General features: G+C 47.9%; 4 protein-coding genes across 7 annotated transcripts; 2 read left to right on the plus strand and 2 right to left on the minus strand.

The window, feature by feature from the left end:
* Nucleotides 1-331: 331 nt before the first annotated feature.
* bfsp2 (beaded filament structural protein 2, phakinin) lies at nucleotides 332-5206 on the minus strand. Its single transcript, XM_074687864.1, has 7 exons — nucleotides 4658-5206; nucleotides 4017-4099; nucleotides 3767-3923; nucleotides 3420-3581; nucleotides 3201-3329; nucleotides 2875-3116; nucleotides 332-844 (listed from the first exon to the last, which is right to left on the minus strand). The coding sequence occupies exons 1-7, from the start codon at nucleotides 5096-5098 to the stop codon at nucleotides 730-732; spliced, it is 1329 nt and encodes a 442-aa protein (XP_074543965.1). The 5' UTR covers nucleotides 5099-5206; the 3' UTR covers nucleotides 332-729.
* On the plus strand, nucleotides 796-17930 carry LOC141803837 (uncharacterized). The gene is made up of 9 exons (XM_074687859.1): nucleotides 796-852; nucleotides 6297-6464; nucleotides 14917-15045; nucleotides 15473-15998; nucleotides 16229-16941; nucleotides 17130-17252; nucleotides 17351-17484; nucleotides 17571-17694; nucleotides 17777-17930. Exons 4-9 carry the CDS (start codon nucleotides 15540-15542, stop codon nucleotides 17928-17930), a joined length of 1707 nt encoding a protein of 568 aa, XP_074543960.1. The 5' UTR covers nucleotides 796-852; nucleotides 6297-6464; nucleotides 14917-15045; nucleotides 15473-15539.
* Nucleotides 6729-9575, minus strand: ccr9a (chemokine (C-C motif) receptor 9a). The gene is made up of 3 exons (XM_074687873.1): nucleotides 9523-9575; nucleotides 8467-8537; nucleotides 6729-8371 (listed from the first exon to the last, which is right to left on the minus strand). Exons 2-3 carry the CDS (start codon nucleotides 8506-8508, stop codon nucleotides 7304-7306), a joined length of 1110 nt encoding a protein of 369 aa, XP_074543974.1. The 5' UTR covers nucleotides 8509-8537; nucleotides 9523-9575; the 3' UTR covers nucleotides 6729-7303.
* On the plus strand, nucleotides 17843-22487 carry pxdc1a (PX domain containing 1a). 4 transcript variants are annotated; one of them, XM_074687871.1, is made up of 6 exons: nucleotides 17843-17980; nucleotides 18670-18838; nucleotides 18965-19065; nucleotides 19199-19718; nucleotides 20233-20341; nucleotides 21325-22487. In XM_074687871.1, exons 2-6 carry the CDS (start codon nucleotides 18772-18774, stop codon nucleotides 21515-21517), a joined length of 990 nt encoding a protein of 329 aa, XP_074543972.1. In that variant the 5' UTR covers nucleotides 17843-17980; nucleotides 18670-18771; the 3' UTR covers nucleotides 21518-22487. The 4 variants fall into 4 exon arrangements, with proteins under 4 accessions (XP_074543972.1, XP_074543970.1, XP_074543971.1 ...); XM_074687869.1 differs by having other exon boundaries at nucleotides 17851-17980; nucleotides 18576-18838; XM_074687870.1 differs by having other exon boundaries at nucleotides 17851-17980; nucleotides 18576-18838; nucleotides 21402-22487.
* Nucleotides 22488-22514: the final 27 nt, after the last annotated feature.

Here is a 22514-nt window from a genome sequence, read left to right on the forward strand (position 1 = left end):
GTCCTGTAGGGGGAGCTGTGGGAGTGTTTGGGACCAGGGTTCGTCCTCTGAGGAGCAGGTGTGTCCTCAGTGACGCTGAACACAGCTCAGGGGAAGTGATCCTGAAGGTCACACCGACCTGCTGAAGAGGCTGCAGAGACACGGCTCAGTGATGTCAGAGGTTATGATGTCACAGCTGGTGGGTGTAGATGGAGGTGATGGTGTTGATGAAATGAAGTGTTATCACTGATGTTCCTGATCTGTCCCTCTGCAGCCTCCGTACATGTTATTTTTTTGTTATTGATTAATTTATGGTTGATTATTTTTTGCTGAGAGGTTTGTGGATCATTAAAAGGCTGCTGTTTCCTGAATGCTCTGGCTCGTCTCTGGGTTTGATGTCATCGTTAGTATTTCAGTGATATTACATAATGCTGAAGCTTGAATCAGTCATGTGACCCTGTCTTGTGACAGTTCAGGTCATGTGATTCCTCAGGTGTGTGTGATGACCTGAAAGGAAGCAGCTTCTGCTCTTACTCGTGAACCCGCGTACGACTCCAGACACATGGAGAGGCTCAGTTTATAGAAGAAACACATTTAATAAAAGATTCAGACCAAAGCAAACGATCACAGAGCTCTCTGATGATCACCTTCGGCACTTTCATCATCACCATCTTCATCACCTTCTTCATCGGGTCTACCTGAGAGTCCAACTGTCTGTCGGCACTCACTCACACGCACACACACGCTGGATCACTGTCCTGGAGGTCCTGGAGGTCCTAGGGGTCCTAGGGGTCCTAGGGGTCCTAGGGGATCGGTCTTGGAGTCTGACGTGGCTCCCTCAGGCTCTGACTTCACACCTGGACACCTGATCAGGTAAATGGATCAAACCACAGAAGGTAAAGGTGTGGGAATCAAAGTTCTGACAAAGCAGTGCTGTATCAATCCAGTGTTAGCATCTGAATTAGCAGAGTTAGCATTACCACAGTTTTAAGAAAAAGTAAAGAAACTTTAGCATTGTTAGTGATGTTAGCATTGTTTGTGATGTTAGCATTGTTAGTGATGTTAGTATTGTTTGTGATGTTAGCAGTATTAACACTGTAAGTAGTGTTGGTAATGTTAGTTTTACACTAGTGTGAGAATTTTAAAGTTGTGTAAGTGATGTTAGCAGAGTTTGCATTGTGAGCAGAATAAGTTATTTTAGCATTGTTAGTGGTGTTAGCTATGTTAGCATTGTTGGGTTTTTTTGTGAGCAGTGTTAGCATTGTAAGTTTGTTAGTAGGATGACACTGGTGATGTGAGAATTTTAAGGTTGTGTTAGTAATGTTAGCAGTGTTCATGATGTTAGCATTGTAAGCAGTGTTAGAGATGTTAGCATTGTTAGTTTTGTTAGCAGTGTTAGCATTGTTAATAGTGTTAATTATGTTAGTAGCATGACGCTAGTGATGTGAGAATTTTAATGTTGTGTTAGTAATGTCAGGAATGTTATTGATGTTTGCATTGTTAGCAATGTTAGCATTGTTAGTCATGTTAGCAGTGTTAGCACTACAATTATAGTTGGTAATGTTAATGTTACACCAGTGTGAGAATTTTAAGGTTGTGTTAGTGATGTTAGAAGAGTTTGCATTGTGAGCAGCGTAAGTTATATTAGCATTGTTAGTGGTGTTAGCCATGTTAGCATTGTTGGGTTTTTTTGTGAGCAGTGTTAGCATTGTATGTTTGTTAGTAGGATGACACTAGTGATGTGAGAATATTAAGGTTGTGTTAGTAATGTTAGCATTGTAAGTGATGTTAGCAGTGTTAGCATTGTCAGCACTGTTAGTGATGTTAGCATTGTTAGTTTTGTTAACATTGTCAGCATTGTAAGTAGTGTTAGTAATGTTAGTAGTATGACACTAGTGATGTGAGAATTTTAATGTTGTGTTAGTAATGTTAGGAATGTTATTGATGTGTTTGTGATGTTAGCAGTATCACTTTTGTAGTAGTGGTAGTGATATTCGCAATGTTAGCATTGTTCATAGTTTCAGTGACGTTAGCAGAGTGAAAGCTGTTTTTAGTGTTGGTACTATAAGAAGAGTAAGTTATGTTAGTGTAAGTTTAAGTTTTAAGTAGGGTTGGGGACGAAAGCAGTGTTAATGATGTTAGCAGTGTTAGCATTGTGAGTAATTTTAGATATGTTGGTGGTGTAAGTGACATTGGTAATGTGAGCAGTGTTAGCGGTGTTAGTAATGTTGACATTGTAAGTAGTGTTTTTGATGGTAGTGATGTTACGGTTTGTAGTGTTAGCTATGTAAGTAGTCAGTGATGTTAGCATTGTTCGCACTTTTAGCAGAAATATTGAGGATAGCATGTTTGTCAAGATAGTGGTTTTAGCATTTTTAGCATTGTTAGTGATGTTTGCAGTGTTAGCATGTGTATAGTGTTGATTAGGTTAGAATTGTTAGTGAAGTTAGCATTGTTAGAAGTGTTAGCATTGTCGGTGGTGTTAGGGATGTTAAAATATTGAGAAATATTAGCATTGTTGGTATTGTTTGAAGTCTTAGCACTGATAGAAGTGTTAGCATTGTTAGCATTGTTAGTGATGTAAGCGGTGATCTTATCAGATTTAGATCCTGAGTTTATCCAATCAGAGGCTCAGCTCAGCTGACTGACAGGTCTGGCGCCCTCTAGCTGTTAGCCAGGAGGCTCAAACGCTGTGCTGTTTCCAATATGGCTCCTGCCGACGATGTGTTTCAATACATCAGAAACAGATGGGTGACCTGACGGCGTCCATGTATCACTTGATCTGAAGAATTTACGTGTGATTGCTAGCCTCACCTGCAGTGTGAGTCGAGCTAACATAGTTAGCAGTGTTAGCATTGTGAGCTTTGTTTGCCTGGTGGTCTTGCTGAAACTCACGTTGCCTCGGCGGGCAGGAAGCGGCGCTCCTCTCCGTCCAGGATGCCGTGGTAAACGCCGATCTCCTGCTCCAGACGTTGCTTGTTGTTGACCAGCGTGTCGTAGTCACGGCGCTGCTGTTCGATTTCGCTGCGGACGTCAGAAAGCTCCGCCTCCAGCTTGGCGACCACAGAGCCCAGATTCTGTAGCTCCATGTCGTGCCAGTGGCGGGCATCGCCCAGGGAGTTCTCCAGACCCCGTTTCTATGGAAACGCACAGAGCATGACGTCATCAGTCAGGTAATCCTTCAATCACCTGATGATCAGCTGATCGATGCCGTGACTCACCAGCGCTCTGATGGACTCGGTCTCGGCCTGCAGACTCTGGATCTTACAGCCCATGTCGTTGCACTCGGCCTTCAGCGCCTCCACCTGCTCCTCCTCGGGACTCAGCCTGCTGCTCACACACTGCGCCTCCTGCTCACACACACACACACACACACACACACACAGGTCAGAGGGGCAGCCCGTCATGAGAGGACACCTGTGCAGGTAGGACGTCCTCACCTTACACTCCAGGTAGCTGTCGGTCTCGGCTCGGTTCCTCTCCGTCACCTTCTCCCAGTGAGTCCTGATGTAGGCCAGGATCTGATCCAGACTGGTCTCTATGGGGGCGTCGGGCTCGTCCACCTCACGGCCCGCTATTTGACTGTAGAGGACCCTGACGTCCTGTGGAACAAGTCACATGACCTCAGAGCGAGTTCTTAAAGGGACGGTACACCGAGATTCTGCTTTAACAGAGTTTCACTAAAGATTGAGATTTAAGAAGAGGAGTGTGTGTGTGTGTGTGTGTGTGTGTGTGTGTGTGTGTGTGTGTGTGTGTGTGTGTGTGTGTGTGTGTGTGTGTGTGTGACCTGCTCGTGGTTGTGCTCCAGGTTCCGTAGTTCGGCTCTCATGCTCTCCATCTGCTCCTGGAGCTCGGTCCGGGTCACGTTGGCCTCGTCGATCACTCTGTACAGAGAGCCAATCTCCTCCTCCACCGCACGCCGCAGCGGCTGCTCGCTCTCAAACCTGCAGGGGGAGCCAACACGTCACTCTGTGTGTGCGTCACAAACACAACAGGAATGAAAAAGTATGTGTGTGTGTGTGTGTGTGACCTCTGACCTCTCCTTGAAGTCCTCAGCGTTAGCCTGGATGTTCTCCGTCTGCAGCATCAGGCGAGCGTTGTCCAGGATGGCTTCACTGACCTGCACAAAACACAGGAAAACAGAAAACTGAGAACAGCTGCAGCCAGCAGGGGGCAGCACATACACTAACACACACACACACACACACACACACACACACACACACACACACACACACACACACACACACACACACACACACACACACACACACACTTCCAAGTACCACCTGCTCTGACATCACATCTGTTTACCACACGTTGAGTAACTGTGGTGACAAACTGTCACAGCAGGGAGTCCGGGGGTTTCCAGAAGCCTCTCAGAGTGAAAAACAAACAGGTGTGTGTGTGTGTGTGTGTGTGTGTGTGTGTGTGTGTGTGTGTGTGTGTGTGTGTGTGTGTGTGTGTGTGTGTGAGGGGGGGGGGCCAGTGTGCTTCTGGGTAAATTCCATTCTGAGTGACCACGGTGTGTTTGAGTCTCTGATCAGCTCCCAGTTCACACACTCACACACTTTGACAGTCTGTGACCGCAGTGCATGCTGGGAGAACCACTATGCCCCCTCCCTGTGTCCAGCTCCCATGATCCTTTGGGGAGAGTTCCCAGAGCCCCTGGTCTCACCTGTCGGTAGACGTCCTCCCACTCCCTCCTGAGCGCCCCCCAGGCCCCGGCACTGGAGGCCTTGCGGTCCAGGCTGAGGCGGATCTGGGTCTCCAGCTGCTGGTTCAGCTCCTCCAGAGCCCGGACCTTGTCCCTGTACTCCATCAGGCAGCTGTTCAGGCCCAGCGCCGCCCCCTGACCCGCCGCCCGCTCGCCAGCCCGCGGCACCACGGGGGCGGCGCTGCTCCTCATGCCCTGCAGGAACACGCTGCTGATGCCCAGGGCCCTCCGGGACACCCGGGTCCCCAGGCACGAGGGCCCCCCCATCGGAGGGGCAGAGCCCACGAACACGCCGCGGGGTGCGGCGGTGCCCACCGAGCTGATCCGTCCACAGGAGGGGGAGGCCGGGCGCTCCGAGGACGGCTGTCCCAGGAAGGATGAGCGGCGTCGGGGCAGAGGCATGACGCTCAGAAGCTCAGTGTCAAACCGCACGGCCGCTCCACGCCGCCCGGATTTATGGGAGGACGGACTTCTGGAAACATGGCCGCCTTTGTCCTGCTGCTGTTTGTGTCACTGAGGAGACCCGGTCTTTGTCCCCCCACAGGCCAAAACCTGCTGCATCAGCAGGGGGGGCGGGGGGGGCAGGAAGAGTCCTGAACCGCTGAGAGGGTCACCTGACCATGGAGAGGGGCGCAGACAGAGAAAGAGACACACACACACACACACACACACACACACACACACACACAGGGTGACTCAGCGTTGTGTGTGGTCCAGTTTCCAGTGGAGTTGACCTTTGACCCGGTGAATCTGGACGGAGTCCTGACGCTGTGATTGGCCGGGACAGACGCTCAGTTTCAGGTGAACTCCTGAGATTTACTGATGGTTTCAATCTCAGCAGGAAGTGGAAACTTTCCCCTCACACACACACTCACACACACACACACACACACTCACACACACTGAAGAAGCCCAGACAACCACAGTCTGAACCAACACACACACACACACACACACACTCACACACACTCACACTCACACAGAGGAAGTTGATGCAGACTGAACTAAAAGTACGTCTGAACACGTAGATGCAAAGCACACACCCACAGTCCCCACAGACCAGTCCTCAGACCAGGTCTGACACCCTGTCTGAACACGTGAGCAGGTCCCTGAAGACCCACATCTGCCCCACCCAGTCTGGGTCTGAGTGTACACTGCTCCACCACAACGAACACACACACACACACACACACACACACACACACTGTATCTGTCATATTTTCTCTCAGACTCTGATGACATCATCAGATCACCTGACCGATCTCCTGATTGGTCGCGGGAAGAGGAAGTGTTCCAGGGAAAACATGTTTTTTTGTTTTCATCAGTTTCACTTCAGCTCTCGGCCTCCTGTTCTGCCCCGAAAACACCCAGAGAGACAGATTATAGGTCAGATTATAGGTCAGATTAAAGGTCAGATTATAGGTCAGATTAAAGGTCACAGCGTCCGCCATGAGAACAATAAACTGACCTCCAGAGTCCGGGTGTCAGAGTCCGGATTGCTCTGAACACTGAGTCCCATCAGGGTCAGTGAGTGGTTTTCTCTACCTGTGTGTCCTAATCTGTGTCAACAGATTATAATCTCTGGATTATCCTGTCACAGAGTCAGTATGGAAGCTGACCCTGGATCGTCATCAGGTCTGGACCATCACCAGGTCTGGACCAGGTCTGCCTGATCAGACCCTGTCGATGTTTAATTGATGAGGATTCTGGATCAACAGGACCGCGGGTCACCGACACTCACAGCGTCTTTATCTCTGTTTTTCATGAGGTAAAGCATCAAACCTGACCGTGTGTGTGTGTGTGTGTGTGTGAGTGTGTGTGTGTGTGTGTGTGTGTGTGTGTGTGTGTGTGAGTAAGTGTGTGTGTGCGTGAGGAGGAAGGAGGTGAAGAAACACGAGTGACTCTGCTCTCATCAACTTCCTCGTGTCTGACACGCTCAGATACACTCTGCACATGCTCCACACACGTGGCACACGCTAAAAAATAAACTGCACACACTCTAAATAACACACTACACACACTCTGTGTTCGCTATACACACCTCCATCTTTAATGTGACAGAGAAACATTTACAGTCAGTGTGACACACACTTCATATTCATGGTCAGAGAGCAACACACACACACACAAAAACCCTGGAAGCACTTGTTAGCATGAGTTAGCATGAGTTAGCATGATAGAGCATGAGTTAGCATGTGGTAGCAGCACTGTTTAGCTAACTCTAAGAAAACACCTGTATATTTACGTAAACAAAGAAACCGTGTAAACACCTGAGGACACAGAAGTCACATGACCCGCCTGCGACCAATCACAGCAGCTAAATACAACAAAGAGCTTCACCCCAATAAACAGGACAGGTGGGCAGGAGGGGGACAGGTGGGGACAGGTGAGCAGGTGGGGGACAGGTGGGGACAGTCCTGAGGAAATCGTTTTTACATTCGTGGTCGTTAAGAATCGTCTTTCCTTCGTTTTCTGTCGTCGTTCAAACCGAAACTCTCAAACAAGTCGACAGATCGACCCTGAACCAGACGCCAACCAGTTTCATGGCGTGCTCAGGCCGTGATGATGTCATCAGTGGTGGCACGTAGCACAAACAGGAAGTAGTCCCTACAGCGACAGGGCCTGTGAGGTGTCGCTGTCCGACATCACGGACATCCTGGTGGAGCTCAGCGGGCTCCTGCACGACTTGCTCAGCTGCTTCTTGGACGACGGGCGGCGGCGCTGCAGCAGCTGCCACAAGTCCCTCCTGAAACGCTCGCCGACAAAGACGTAGAGGAAGGGGTTCAGGCAGGCGTGCAGGTAGGCCAGACTCTTCAGGACCTGGCCCACCTTGTCGAAGCGTTTCATCTCGTCGCAGTCTGTGATGGTTGTGTTGTTCGCCTGCGCCGCCTCCATCACCAGCACGCCGTTGTGGGGCAGCTGGGACACGACGAACGTCACCACCACGGCCAGGATGACGCGCATGGCCTTGTGCTTCTGGAAGTTTCTGGTCTTGAGCAGCTTGAGGAAGATGACGCTGTAGCAGAAGGCCATGACGACGAAGGGCAGGAAGAAGCCCATGCTCACCTGCAGAGACAGCAGCACAATCTTGGTGGTCTGGCCCAGGTGAGGCGGGAACACGTTCCTGCAGTACTGCAGCGAGTCCACCTCCGTGATGTGGGCGTAGACCAGGTCAGGAGCCGCCAGCACCAGCGCCACCAACCACACCGCCAGGCACACCAGCAGGCTGCAGCGGCGCCGCTCCACCCGCGAGTTCTGCGCCTTGGTGGGCTGAACGATGACCACGTAGCGGTCCACGCTGATGCAGGTGAGCAGCAGCATGCAGCTGAACAGGTTCACCTTGTAGAGGGCGGAGTTCACCTTACAGAGCGCCAGGCTGAACCTCCAGCCGTGCAGCGCCTCCACCGCCCACAGGGGCAGCGTGACCAGGAACAGCAGGTCCGCCACCGCCAGGTTCAGCAGGTACACGTCCGTCATGGTCTTCAGCCGCTTCCGGTAGTTCAGGTAGATCCACACCACCAGCAGGTTCCCGGCTCCGCCCACCAAGGTGATAATCAGGAAGAGCGGGGGCTCCACCTGCCTCCTGAACAAGCGCACTGACCCACGGTCGCACATCTGGTCCAGGTAGTCGTAGTCGTCGGTGCCCGGGGACTCGCTGAAGGTGGAGGACGGGTCCTGGAGGAAGAAAGAGACCAGGTGTCAGTCTCAGGGTGATGATGTCATCGATAACAGCACAGTGTAATGACCTGAGAGTGGGCGGAGTTTGTTACCTCTGTGGGGAACGTTGTCATGATGTCATCCATGGAGGTCATGTGATCAGGTCTTTGAGTCGAGAAATGAACTGAAAGAAAACGCAGACATGTTTATGACCCACAGGTGTGACATCACAGTGACATCACATCAGCACGCCGTAAAGAGTGAACGGGTGTTCAGGCTCCGTGTGCTCACAGCCGGCGTTTCCTTTACATGACGTTTTAAAAACGACTCGACGCCGAAGCGAAACTTTCTGCTCAGAGTGAGACTCTACGAAGACGGCGCTCGAAGATCAAACACGTTTACTGTGACCATAACACGCTTTGACAACAACATGTCAGAGGAACGTTAAAACACACACACACACACACACACACACACACACACACACACACACACACACACACACACACACACACACACACAAAACCACATAAATAACCCAACAAACCAACAGTAACAGACTTTACTCTGATCACTTTCCCAAACAAAATTAAAACCTAATTTATTATAACTTTATTATTATAACTTATTTATTATAGTTTATTTATAAATTGTGTTATTCACATGTTATTACTGATCCAAACTGCGCTGTTTTTGATTCAATCGTTATAATTTTAGATATAAACTGAGTTTTTCAGCTAAACTGTGTTATAACTGACGTTAACTGTGCTGCTCTCTGCTGAAACTCTGTGGTGCGACCTGTGGTCCGCTGACGGCGTGGGCTGTAGTCTCAGAGTTGGGTCGCTCTGATTTGAAGATGTGTTTTGAAGTTTCTCTCTCAGGTGTAAACGTTTGTTCCAGTCTAAAGTAAACAAGTATTGATCATGTGATGAGGTAATAAAGGTGTAATAAACAGGTAATAACAGGCTGGGGTCTGCAGTGTACAGTATCTGATATAATAAAAACACTGACTATCATTAAAGCGTCTGGACACACTCTTAAAGCGACAGCGCCCTTTTTTTATGACGGTCTAAAACTATAAAGTCGAGGTGATTTTTAATGATGGATATCAAATGTGTGTGTGTGTGTGTGTGTGTGTGTGTGTAAGCAGCAGGAGCTCATGTACTCACTGTCAGTGCGTTGGCGCCGTCTCACTCTCTGTCCGTTAAACCGCCGACACACAGAAGTGTCAAAGCAGAAGTTATACACAAGGGGCGGAGCTTAATGAATCAACCTTATTTCACCCTTAAAATAACCCCCCACCCTCACACACACACACACACACACACACACACACACACACACACACACACTGTTTTCACGTGAAAGAGTAATGTTTGAACAGGGTTATTTAAAGAACACACACATAAAGAAGTTAATGAATAAAAATGAATGTTTACAGTTTGAGAGAGCAGCTGTGTTCATGTGTTTATTACTGCAAGACAATTAAAAGTTCTTACAGACAGACCAAATTAAAATAAAACAATCAAGATTAAATTAAAAGCAGAATAAAATTTAAAGATATAGTAAAACAGTAAGATTAAAGGCAGAAAAAAAAGTTAAAATATAATTTTAATACTTTTTTAATACGTTTTAGAATACTTTTCAAAGGAATATTTAAAAGTCCCATTCTGCTCTTTTTCTGCAGTTTAATCAGGATCATTGATGTCTTCATGAAATGGTAGTAAAATGTACTGGTCCAAAAAGCCAATAAATCAAGCACAGCAGCATTGTTTCCAGGCTCTCATAGCCCCTCTGTTCAGAACGCTCTGATTTAGTGGGCGTGGCCTTCATATGTAAATGAGCCACCGCTGATACCGCCCCGCTCTTCCACTTCACTGAGAGCGGCGCCACGAGCTCCGAGTGCACAATGTTTAGAAAACAGAGAAGCTCGTTTACCGTAACATTACAGGCTAAAACAACAGGCTAACTGCAGCTAAAGTTAGCATCCTGAAGCTAAGACAGAGACAGGGGGGACACTGAGGAAAAGCTCTTCCATCTGCTCCACAGCACACAGCATTTAAAATACTCACATTTCCAGGGTCCCAGGTTTGTTGGAGGATGGTTGGTAATGCGCCTGGATTCAGGACCAGTCTATTGGCTAGCCCTCTGTTGGACTGTCCAAAGTTGGAAAAGCAGTCGGCCGTGAAGTGACTAGCACACACATGCTCAGTTTTACTGAGTGTAGCTGGAACATTTCCTGATAAATGAACTCTAGACACTTAGTCTGTCTTCTTCTGAGATGGGAAGCTTGAGCATGGAACTATGTGGCTGTTTACAGCCAAAAACAGAGCAGTGATGGCAGCGGGGAGGGGGTTCGGGGGTATCTGCTCCAGTGGACCAATCAGGTCAGACTTGCTCCTGATTGGTCAAAAAAGGGAATCGCTGACGTCGGCAAATCCCCAAAATCCAAACAGCTGGTTTTAGGTCAGGATTTTACATTAACAAGCTCTACTAAGAACAGGTTTGTCATTAAATATCACATTTTGTGGGCTGGGAGGAAAGACAAAGACCCACACATTTCACTAAAAGACTTAATAAAGTGATTTTTGCACAATATGGGACCTTTAAAATGCTCTAATAAAAGCAGCTGTAAAAGGTGGGTCTTCAACCTGGATTTAAAAAAGCTCAGAGTTTCACCAGACCTGATCATTTCTGCCAGCTTGTTCCAGATATTTGGAGCATAGAAGCTGAATGCTGCCTCTCTTTATTTGGTTCTGACTCTGGGGACTGAAAGCAGACCTGATCCAGATGACCCAAGTGGTCTTGATGGTTCATACGGGATCAAAAGATCATTGATATATTTCGGCCCTAATTCTGACTGAAAGATAAAAACATGAGGAAAAGCAAAGTTTGGGGAATAATTAAAATATGACAAGTTTCCTAATCTACCAAAAATGTCACAGACTCCCCTAAAGTACCTCCACGGACGTCCCTGTGGAAGATCTGTGATTCAGATAATATAATTTATATAGAGTTAACATGGATTAAATAGTTTATATATCTCACATCGTTTATTTTGATCAAAGTCTTAAGTTTACATATGTTTACAAAAATGATATAGTTTAAAGATGATATAAAAATATATAAAGTATTTTTCATTTGTTCACATAAACAAACATCAACATAAAGTTTATGAAGTTTTCAGTGTTTGGTAAAAGTGTCTTCAGGGTACGATGGCAGAGATCTGAGGTTTGTGCGGTTACACTCTCAACACAACATCCTCTTTTTATGTTTTTCCTCACTTTCTGTGTGTGTGTGTGTGTGTGTGTGTGTGTGTGTGTGTGTGTTTGTGGTTTAGCTTGTCATGCAAAAGTGCGCAAAGAGAACATACTGTCACGCAATGTGGCCAGGTTTCTCTCTCAAAAACGTCACACACACGCACACACTCCCTCTCTCTCGCTCACACACACACACACACACACACACACACACACACTGGCACACACCCTGTCTGGTCTGAACAGGAAAAAACAGAGTGTTATGTAAGTCTGTCAGCTGCTGGTTGTGAGACGATGGTTGCCATGGTTACTCCCTCCTTCTGTCAGGTGCTTCATCTGAACGGACACGTGTGCCGGGTCTCATGGCTCACAGGATGTGACATCACTTCCTCTGGGCTGCAGACAAACATAAACTGTGTTTGTGTCTGCTGGCACATGTTTATCATCTCACCCACCGGTTCTCAACTGGGGGCACGTGTACCCCTGGGGGGACACGAGGGCACTTCAGGAGGACGCAAAATTCAAAAACGTATGTTCAAAAAAATCAACCAAGCAGAATTTGTTTAACAGCATTTGTTCAGTTAATGTTTGAACAGTTTTAGTTGATAAACTGGATATCATATCCCACAGACACCGACAGTACAACGCTGTGTTTACGTCTTCCTGCTCTGTGCTTGTTTCGGGGGAACTTAGCAGAAAGAAACATTCGCTGAAAACATTTGCGAACCCAACCGCCCCATGTTCACACTTCTGTACTTGTCTTATCAGCAGCAGGTGTGAAAGGAGGCCGAGCGCTGAGGCCTCACACTCATTACCGACCTGAAACTTGTCTGACGTTTGGTGTCTTTGAATCCTGGAGGTATTTGTCATACATAGCTACATGTTGTGTTGGGTGTATCACGTGTATTTATGTCTGTGGCACAAATGTAACTGAGCTGCTGCTGTCTTGGCCAGGACACTCTTGGGAAAGAGAATTTTTATCTCAACAAGACTTTTTCCCGGTTAAATAAAAATTAAATAAAAATAAATAAATGAGGAAAATTTTCTTTGTTCAAAACAACTTTTTACTGGATACAACTCGACAAGATAAGGTATTTATCAACACGGTTAGTTAGCGCTACTATCTGAAATGTGACATCAAGCAAATGTTGTAGCAGCTAGCTATATGTAGCGCTATTGGTAAGCTGGTGCTCTGTTGAATCTGTAGGCTAACGTCACTTTGTAGCGTAGTTTAGCAGCTGCTATATTTCTCTCTCCTCACAGCCCGGTGCTCTGAGACGTGTCTGTAACGTGTAACGTTAGTGAATCCTGGTTCTGTCCTACCAGAGCTCATCTACCAACTCCAACCTCACCAAGCAGAGCTAACGTAACCTGGCTCTTCATTTTATTGATAGACTCTCAAGTTTGAACAGACCACTGCAGGATAACTGCTGACTGTGGGTTGGAGACAACATTAGCACAGACACATTAACCTGTGTTTTAGCCTTTAGCCTGTGTTTTAGCTTTCAGCTCCTGTTTTAGTCTCAAGCCTGTAGTTTAGCCTGTGTTTTAGCTTTTAGCTTTTCTTTTAGCTTTAAATCTGGGGTTTAGCTTTTAATTTTGTTTAAACCTTTACCTTGTGTTTAAGCCATTAGCTCATGTTTTAGCCTTTAGCTAATGTTTTGGCTTTCAGGTCCTGTTTTAGCATCTAGCCTGAATTTTAGCCTTTAGCCCATGTTTTGCCTTTAGCCAGTGTTTTTTTTTTAGCTTTCAACTCCCTTTTTAGCCTCTAGCCTGTAGTTTAGCCTTTAGCTTTACTTTTAGCCTTTAGCCTGGGTTTTAGCCTTTTACTTGTGTTTAACCTTTGCCTTGTGTTTGAGCCATTAGCTCATGTTTTAGCCCTTAGCCAATGTTTTAGCTTTCAGCTCCTGTTTTAGCCTCTAGCCTGAATTTTACCCTTTAGCCTGTGGTTTAGCCTTCAGCTTGTTTTCTTTTTATTAGCTTTCAGCTCCTTTTTTAAGCCCCTAGCTGGTGTTTTAGCCTTTAGCTTTTCTTTCAGCCTTTAGCCTGTGTGTTAGCCTTCAGCTTGTGCTCTATCTCTCTCCTGTTTCTCTTTCTTCTGCTCTTCTGTCATTTTTCTGTCTGACAGTTAGGCTCCAGTGTCCACCATCACGACAAAATTAATCACAGAAATCGTTTCCAGCAGAGAAACTCACAGATATCTCTCTGATAAACTTCATCAGCTGGTGTGATGATGTCATAGAGACTTAGACGTGCTGTAAATCACTCTGGTCCTGCTCGACCCGATAGGAAAGCTAATTTCTCATTTCAAAGTGTGGGTTGGGATCAGGCAGATATCTAGAAGAGGTAAGAGCAGGTTTTTTCTTACAGGTCGTTGTTGAATCTGATCATTATCAGCCTCAATTACTCAAACTAAACTAATCAGTAAAACAGTGATGAAGGGCAGAAAACATGATTTACAGTTAACAGTGGTTAACAGTGTTTGTCATGTCACGTCTGGATGATTCATTTATTTCATCATTTGACTCTTTGTCACACATAAAGACACTTCCTTTATTGAACAGCAGCTCTCTGTTCACCCTCACTTCACCAGTTTCCTCACGTCACTTTTTATTCTTGGATTTTTGCTGATCTGAACCTTACTCTGGATGATTGTTTTTCTCTTTGCTCTCTGTTTGTTTGCTGGCAGAGTGAACTGTAAATCTTCAATCTGTCACTCTTCAATCAGAGAACTGTGTGCTGCCCCCTGCTGTTCAGAGGCTGAACTGCAGCAGCCTGTGACTGATGATGTGATGTTACAGGTTATCAGAGTTCAGACCTCCTGAAGCGTTTTGCTGCCACGCCAGGATTAAAAAACATCTCATGCTTATTTTATTATTGAATGATAAGTTTGAGGTTTTTACTGTGATGATTCAGCGTCTCCGGAGCAGCTGTGGACGTGGTCTCCACCTTCAGGTACCTGTGTGTACATCTCACCTGGAGCCTCAACACCTCCTGCCTTGGTTTACTTTTTGTCGTACTTTTATGTTTTATAATTTGTTTGTTTTATGTTTGGTTAATGCTCATTATTTTTTTTTACTTCTTATCCTATTTTTAAAGTTTCTTGTTTCCTTGATATCTATCAGGTTTAAATCAGGACACTGAGAGTTTTCATGTTTAAACTTATGACAATAAAACTTCTTGTAGCTTCTGGTGTGTGTGTTTTTCTGGTATGGCATCAACAGGCTTCCGTACAGATCAGTTCCTGTTGTGTTCATCACTTTAATAATCTTAAACTCTTGTCTGTCTCTGTCCCATCCCCAGTAAGCATCACTCGCCTGTACCTACCCATGATGACCTCTGGGTGGCGGCAGCAGGTAGCAATGACACAGCGAGCGTAGAAGAAGAAAGGCGGAAGTAAACAGTGCGAGGCTCGTGTGGAAGCAGCAGCAGGTGAGTGTTTGATGATTTTTATTACCTGAAGTTCACTCACAGCGCACAGGATCGCGGTAATGACGCGTGGTTAGTCGCGTAACACTCAGCTTCGTTTGCGCATGCTCAAAATGTTAGTTATTAACAGCATGAAAAAACAGACAAACAGTGTTTACTCTGACTGCACGCGCTGATTCCTTCATGTAAACATCTGATCATGTGACCAACAGACCCGTTAGATTCCCCCCCCCCCCCCCCCACACACACATACACACACACTGCCTCTCTTTGTTAACTTATTTTTACATGAATGCTTAAGTTTATTTTTATGCACTGTCCCTTTAAATAATTAAAAAACAAACGTGCTGAGTTTGACTAACCTACCCACACTTTTTCACCTTAAACTGACAAATTTACCCACGTGACTGTCTTTGTGTTCTCTAACCAGAAAGCTGGAGACGTTCTGATTGGCTCCCTGCTCCCTGCCTTGCCCTGATTGGCTCTCTGTCAGTGTGATGTCGTCGGTTGGGCAGCGGTACTGTGACATCAGTCCTGTGACCCTGCAGGTAGTGGGCGGAGCTGTGAGCTCCAGCCTGTACTGCGGTGAGGTGGAGGGTCTGGGTGGCTGTCTGGGTCCTGGTCTGGTGGAGTCCTTCCTGGTGGAGCTGTACCGCTGTAAACTCTGTCAGTTCACCTGCAGCCTGAAGGCCTCCATCAGCAGCCACCTGCTGCTCAGGCACCGCCCACCCACCTTGACCTACCTGGGAGGAGCTGAGCGAGAGGCTGGTGCTGACGATGGGGAGGGGGCGGAGCTCCAGCAGGGGGCGCCACCGTACCAACTGGATCTGAACGGAGAGTCAAAGCAGAGCGATGAAGACGAGGACTTCCTGCTTTACAACATGCTGGACAACATGTCTCCACCCACCTGTGACATCAGCAGCGAGGGAGGCCTGCAGGTGGCACACACCTGTGAGGTAACACACACACACATACACTCACACTCACTCACACAGTTTGTTGATGTCGGTGGATAGCGTGCAGAGGGGGCGGAGTCAGGGTGTCTTCTTTTGTGGCTGCAGCTTGTGATTGGCTGAGAGCAGAAGGATTGTAGCCTTGAGGGCGTGATGGGCGGGGCTTTCCGGGCTACATGACGACAAACGCTCACAGCTGATCTGACGTGAATCCTCTGCTTCATCTCCATCAGGTCAGCACGCTGTTGGAGGAAGAGGAAGAGGAGGAGGAGGAGGAGGAGGAGGAAGCGTCCATCTTCCCTCTCAGGGGGGGGTCACGTCTGACCTGTCCCATCCAACCCCCGGCCTCTCAGGAGGAGATGGCGCAGTCCGCCCACCTCATGACCCTGGGTCTGTGTCGCATCTCAGCCGCCAAACCTCCTCCCCCTCCTCCTCCTTCTCCTCCTCCTCCCTCCTCCCAGCGCGCCCCCCCCTCCTCCAGCGTGTCACCCAGCTGTGGGACAGGCAGCTCTGCTCACCTGCAGACGAGGGGGCGGAGCTTATTGTGTCTCCTGTGTCCTCTGAAGCTGCCGTCACGCCGGCTCCTGGACGTCCATGTGCGGTCTCACCGCGCCGATGGAGGGTTTGGCTGCGTCTCCTGCGGGGTGACGGCTGAACGCTGGGAGGAGCTGGAGCCTCATTGGAGGAGCCACAGCTGTGAGAGGAGGAGGAGGAGGAGGAGGAGGAGAGGGGAGGAAGGACAGGATCAGGAGGAGAAGAAGAAGAAGAAGAAGAAGAAGAAGGTGACCAAGACATTCAGAAGCTCCGCCTCCAGGAACGCCCACCAGCTCACTCACAGGAGCTCAGGTGTGAACACTTCACCTGCCAGTCAGCTCTCTCCTCCAGGTGGACAGAGGCGCTGTGGGATTGGACGAGCTGGAGGGAAGGAGGCGGGGCTTACAGACAGGTAAGCATCCATCAGCTGAGCATCAGGAGCTTTTATTCTGAAAATCCTGTTGTTCTTCCTCCTTCTCAAAGTGACCTGAACGTCTACAGCTATAGATGAAGAGTGTGTGTGTGTGTGTGTGTGTGTGTGTGTGTGTGTGTGTGTGTGTGTGTGTGTGTGTGTGTGTGTGTGTGTGTGTGTGTATGTAGATCTGATCCCACTCCCCAGCACGGCGTCGCACAGACACGTGTCACACAGACGGGCGCCACAGAGGAGACTCAGAAAAAGAAGAAGCGGGCAGAGGCGGCGTTCTCCTGCTCACTGTGTGACAGGTGACTACATTTCCCACAATCCAACACCTGACAACCATCTGTGGGTGGGGTTAGTGTTTCAGCAGGGCTCTGATTGGTCGGTGTTTTCTTCCAAACAGGAAGTTCTCCTCTAAACTCACGCTGCGGCGGCACATGGGCGTCCATGGAGGACTCAAACCGTTTACCTGTCCACACTGCTCCTACAGCAGCAGACTGAAGGCCTCACTGCTGCAGCACCTGAGGACACACACAGGTAACACACACACACAGGCAACACACACACCTCAGGACACACACAGGAACATTGATGTGTGTGTGTGTGTGTGTGTGTGTCTCCAGGTGAGCGGCCCTACAGGTGCGCTCAGTGTGCGTACGCCTCCATCGACCGCAGCTCTCTGCTCAGACACAGCCGCACGCACAGCGAGGAGCGGCCGTACAGGTGTGCTCTGTGTGACTACAGCAGGTAACGCCCCCCCTCTCCATCACATCACCTGTGACAGTGCTCAGTAGTTGCCGTGGTAACAGAGATGTGTTTCTTGTCTCAGCATCCAGAAGAAGAGTTTGGACCTCCACGCTCGCCGTCACCACACAGGCGAAGTGTTTCCATGCCAACAGTGTGATTACAGGAGCCCAGACCCTCAGCTGCTGCAGAGACACACCCGCCGCCACCACGCCGCCTCCCAGCACGCCACGTCCTAACACGCCGCCTCCCACTACACCACCCTCCATAACTATGTTCTGATTGGACGGTGAGTGTGAGGGATTCATGAATTAACCCCCCCACCCTCACACACACACACACACACATACATAACTAACCACCTGAACAAGCTGATTAACCTGGTTACCCTGACCCAGGGAGGGGGAGGGGTCTGTGGATCAGGGGGTCAACCAATCAGCTGCCAGCTCAGAGAAATCATCCGTAACACTCTCACAATTCTTCAGGCTGCAGCTTCACACACACATTAAAAACTGTCAATCACACACACACACACACTCGCACACACACACAGGTGAACCCATGGATGATCCTGATCCTGTTAGAGTGTGTGTTCCTGTTGGTTAACCCGTCAGTGATCAGGAACCTGCCGATGGATTATGATCAGAAAGTGACGACTCAAACTCAAAGCTGCTTTAACTTTTCAATCCTGAACCTCACAGACCACACCCCCACCGCTTCTTCACCTGCTGCTTCTTCACCTGCTGCTTCTTCACCTGCTGCTTCTTCACCTGCTGCTTCTTCATCTCTCTGCCTCCTCCTCTTCCTCTCGCCTGTTTTCTCTCTCTCTGAATCTCGTTGTTTGGCTCTTTTATCTTTTTTCTCCTCCTGCTCTCAGGTGTCAGTGATGACCAGCGTTGGTGGCAGCAGGTGAAGTCAACAGGGTCTCAGGTGATGATGTCAGAACATGTGATGTCACCAGGTGTGCATGTGGTGCAGGTGTGGGCAGAGCTGCTCTCAGCCGGGCAGGTGGAGGTGAGAGCGGGGCTGTCGGACGGCTGCTTCCTGCTTCTCCTCAGGACGGATGAAGACTTGGCTCAGATGATGAAGAGGCTGGTGGACAGTTTCCTTGACGACCGGGAGATGCTGTCCTCTAACCTGCTCACAGGTGAGTCCTCCATCCACCTGTTGGTCCACCTTTCAGTCTGAAGCCTCCCTGTTCAAGAGGTGGTAGTTAGTAGAGGTAGAGATAGAGGTTGTTGTCATGGTAACACCTGTGTGTGTGTCTCTTCAGGTCTGCTGAGGGTCCGTGCTGCTGATCAGATTTCAGACATTCAGGTTAAAACTGTGGAGCTCAACAAACTGCTGCAGATCATCATCAACCTGCCAACCAAGGTACTGATGGAGGGGGGGGTGATGATGATGATGATGATGATGATGATGATGATGATGATGATGATGATGATGTTGGATGTTAGACAATGGATGATGAAAACGTCAAACCAGGTTTCTCCTGACCCTCCTACAGTTCTCTCAGTCTGAGGCCGTCCTGGCCTTCTTCAAGCCGTCTGCTGATGACCAGATTGTGAGACCCGTGCAGGATCACACCTGGAGAAAGATAGAGCCCCCCACCATCAGCCATGAGGACCAGAGGGTAGACCAGTCCATGTGGAACGAGGTCCAGAAGGTTGACCAGCCTGTGTGGCATGAGGACCAGGACAAAGACCAGTTCATGAAGTATGATGACCAGAACGTAGACCAAGCCATCATGCACTTGGACCAGAACATAGACCAGTTCATGAAGCATGATGACCAGAAGGTAGACCAGGCCATCAGGCACGAGGACCAGAAGAAAGACCAGTCCTTGTGGCATGATGACCAGAACGTAGACCAGTTCATGAAGTATGATGACCAGAACGTAGACCAAGCCATCATGCACCTGGAACAGAAGATAGACCAGGCTACCAGGCTTGAGGACCAGAAGGTTGACAAGTCCTTGTGGCATGAGGACCAGGATCTAAGTGACTTCCGGAGTCCGGCTCTGTCAGGTCAGTTAAGCCTTCTCATCTACTCAGCTGATTGTGGTCGTCGTCTTTTTCTGTGTTTCAGGAAGATTTGTCCCGTCACTGTCGTTGTTGACTCAGATCTGGAAGAAAGTCCTGGGTCTAGGAGAGGATCAGGGTTTTCTGATATTGAGCAGTGACCAGGTTTAGACCTCAAAGAACAGTGTCCTGCTCCTTAAGAGTCTCAGACCTGTAAGATGGTTATAGTAACGCAGTTTTAGTGTTGGCAGTTTTTTCAGACTAAGTCATAAAGACACGTCAACTTTGGTCACAGGTTAGTCTTTTCCCGGGTCCCCTGGTCAGGGTAGCCCTGGTTGGACTCAGTAGACTCTGTTTGGATGTTGTTACATTAGCCTTAACCAAAGTGGTCATGATTCATCCTCAAAAGTTCTGGTAGGATCTGGTAGGATCTGTTTAGACCTGGTAGAACTGTACAACTGTTAGTCCTGGTTTCTGTTTGAGGTCCTGGTCTAAGTGTGCCTCTGGTCTTTGGTTGCAGACATCTGGAGGTCAAATGGTTTCTGTCTGGCTAACACAGAAACTATCCTGTTCGACCTGACTCCGCCCACAAACCATGTCACTAAATCTGATGACTCAACAGATCGCAGGTCAGACATTTAAATGATGTTACATTCTAACCATTGATAAGGTGACCTTTGACCTTAGAGGAGAAAACTCTGCAAGCCTGTTTCTAAGGTTTTAAACTCCTCTGTGTCTTTCTTTCTCTCAGTATCTTGTCCTTTCTCAGTATCTTGTTCTCTCAGTATCTTGTCCTCTCTCAGAATCTTGTCCCTTCTCAGTATCTTGTCCTCTCTCAGTGTCTGGTTCTCTTTGGATTTAGCTTGTCTCTCTCGGTATCTTCTTCTCAGTATCTTGTCCTCTCTCAGTATCTTGTCCTATGTCATTATCTTGTCACCTCTCAGTATCTTGTTCTCTCTCAGTGTCTGGTTCTCTTTGGATTTAGATTGTCTCTCTCAGTATCTTCTTAGTATCTTGTCCTCTCTCAGTATCTTGTCCTCTCTCAGTATCTTGTCACCTCTCAGTATCTTGTCCTCTCTCAGTATCTTGTCACCTCTCATTATCTTGTCACCTCTCAGTATCTTGTTCTCTCTTAGTATCTTGTCACCTCTCAGTATCTTGTCACCTCTCAGTATCTTGTCACCTCTCAGTATCTTGTCACCTCTCAGTATCTTGTTCTCTCAGTATCTTGTGTTCTCAGTATCTTGTACTCTCTCAGTATCTTGTCCTCTTTGGATTAAGTTTGATTCTCTTAATATCTTGTTCTCAGTATCTTGTCTTTTCTCAGTATCTTGTACTCTCTCAGTATCTTGTCCTCTTTGGATTTAGCTTGTCTCTCTCAGTATCTTCTTCTCAGTATCTTGTCCTCTATTTGTACTTTGTCCTCTTTCAGTATCTCGTTCTTTCTCAGTATCTTGTCCCCTCTAAGTATCTTGTTCAATCTCAGTATTTTGTTGAATCTCAGTATCTTGTCTTCTCACAGTATCTTGTTCTCTCAGTATCTTGTTCACTCAGTATCTTGTTCTCTCAGCATCTTGTATTCTCTCAGTATCTTGTCTTTTTTCTGTCTCAGAGCGAGTGTTGGTCCAGACGTCTGTCTGCAGCTCTGTCACCCGTCTGTCTCTCCTGCTCTTCTTCATGGTTTTTCAGATCTGATGAGCAAACTGAAGGGGCGGAGCTTGAAGCGTGCTCAGACCCCCCAGTGCCGAGCCTCGTCCACCTGCTGCACACCTGGACTCATGAGACAGACATTCTCGAATGAATGATTGACTGACTGAAGGAACACAGACAGCAGGCACATGGAGGACGAAACACAGCCCCCAGGGGGGGAAACAACCATGGAGCAGTTCGCTGGTGGATCAACAATTCATTGATCAGTGATGGATTAATGATTGATGGATCTGCTCCACTTTCAAGTACCTCAAGACAGACATATGAAGGATCGATGGACAGACAGACATATGATGGGTCGATGGACTGTGCTGTGTTTTTCTGTGTGATGTTCTGATGTTCTGTACTCAGTGTGTTCTGTCAAGTTCTGGTCTAAAGACTAAAAGAGGTACAGATCTAATGAAACCTTTAATAAAGAACTGTGATCATAGACCTGCTGGTCCGTCTCCTGATCAGACCTGGGCTGACCCACGCTGGGCTCATCTTCAGGTCTTTGTCTCTGTGTTTTTCTTGCTGGTGTCAATAAAGCTTCAGTGGATTGAACAGATCTGTTAATCCATCAGATTAGCGCTGCCTCCTGTCTGTTAGCAGTTAGCAGATTAGCAGTGTGTGCTAATCCTCAGTCTCCCTCAGTCAGCATGTGGAACACGAGGAAGAAGGTCCTGCTGTCAGGTAGGTCCTGAACCAACTGTTTTATTTTTAACCTTTAGCTGCACAGACCCAGGAGCTAACCAGAGCGAGACAGAGTGACTTCCTGTCAGAGCCACGGTGAACACCTTCCACTTCCTGTCTGTTCACAGATCAGTTTTAGATACCTGAGAGTTTTCACCCGAGCTCAGAGTCACACCCTCTCTAAAGAGGATTCTCCAGAGGATCCTCCAGTCCGGTCCTGCAGGACCAGCATGGCTTCTGTGTGAGCCTCATTCTGTCAGGACAGCGAGCAGCTCCCTGAGAGCGAGATCAGAGCATGAGCCTGCCTAACGAGACCATCAGCCAATCACAGATCAATTAACCAATTAATCAGCTGACCTGAGTGTGACAGGGAAAAAACAGCAGAGTGACACCAACAACACTGGGTGAAAGTTGATGCAC

The sequence above is a fragment of the Halichoeres trimaculatus genome, unplaced genomic scaffold (genome assembly GCF_033239565.1).
Source record: "Halichoeres trimaculatus isolate MK-OKI-2021-1 unplaced genomic scaffold, fHalTri1.1 fHalTri1_scaffold_15, whole genome shotgun sequence".
Classification (NCBI taxonomy): Eukaryota; Metazoa; Chordata; class Actinopteri; order Labriformes; family Labridae; genus Halichoeres; species Halichoeres trimaculatus.

Coding starts and splice junctions, on each gene's coding strand:
- bfsp2 (XM_074687864.1), bottom strand. CDS start 5,098: ATGCCTCTGCCCCGACGCCGCTCATCCTTCCTGGGACAGCCGTCCTCG. Junction 4,100..4,657: donor GGGAGGACGTCTACCGACAG/GTGAGACCAGGG, acceptor TGTTTTGTGCAG/GTCAGTGAAGCCATCCTGGA. Junction 3,117..3,200: donor CCGAGTCCATCAGAGCGCTG/GTGAGTCACGGC, acceptor GCGTTTCCATAG/AAACGGGGTCTGGAGAACTC.
- ccr9a (XM_074687873.1), bottom strand. CDS start 8,508: ATGACCTCCATGGATGACATCATGACAACGTTCCCCACAGAG. Junction 8,372..8,466: donor TGACAACGTTCCCCACAGAG/GTAACAAACTCC, acceptor TTCTTCCTCCAG/GACCCGTCCTCCACCTTCAG.
- LOC141803837 (XM_074687859.1), top strand. CDS start 15,540: ATGTCGTCGGTTGGGCAGCGGTACTGTGACATCAGTCCTGTGACCCTG. Junction 17,253..17,350: donor TCCTGCTCACTGTGTGACAG/GTGACTACATTT, acceptor TCTTCCAAACAG/GAAGTTCTCCTCTAAACTCA. Junction 17,485..17,570: donor GCACCTGAGGACACACACAG/GTAACACACACA, acceptor GTGTGTCTCCAG/GTGAGCGGCCCTACAGGTGC.
- pxdc1a (XM_074687869.1), top strand. CDS start 18,625: ATGATGTCAGAACATGTGATGTCACCAGGTGTGCATGTGGTGCAGGTG. Junction 19,066..19,198: donor TCATCAACCTGCCAACCAAG/GTACTGATGGAG, acceptor ACCCTCCTACAG/TTCTCTCAGTCTGAGGCCGT. Junction 19,719..20,232: donor CCGGAGTCCGGCTCTGTCAG/GTCAGTTAAGCC, acceptor CTTTGGTTGCAG/ACATCTGGAGGTCAAATGGT.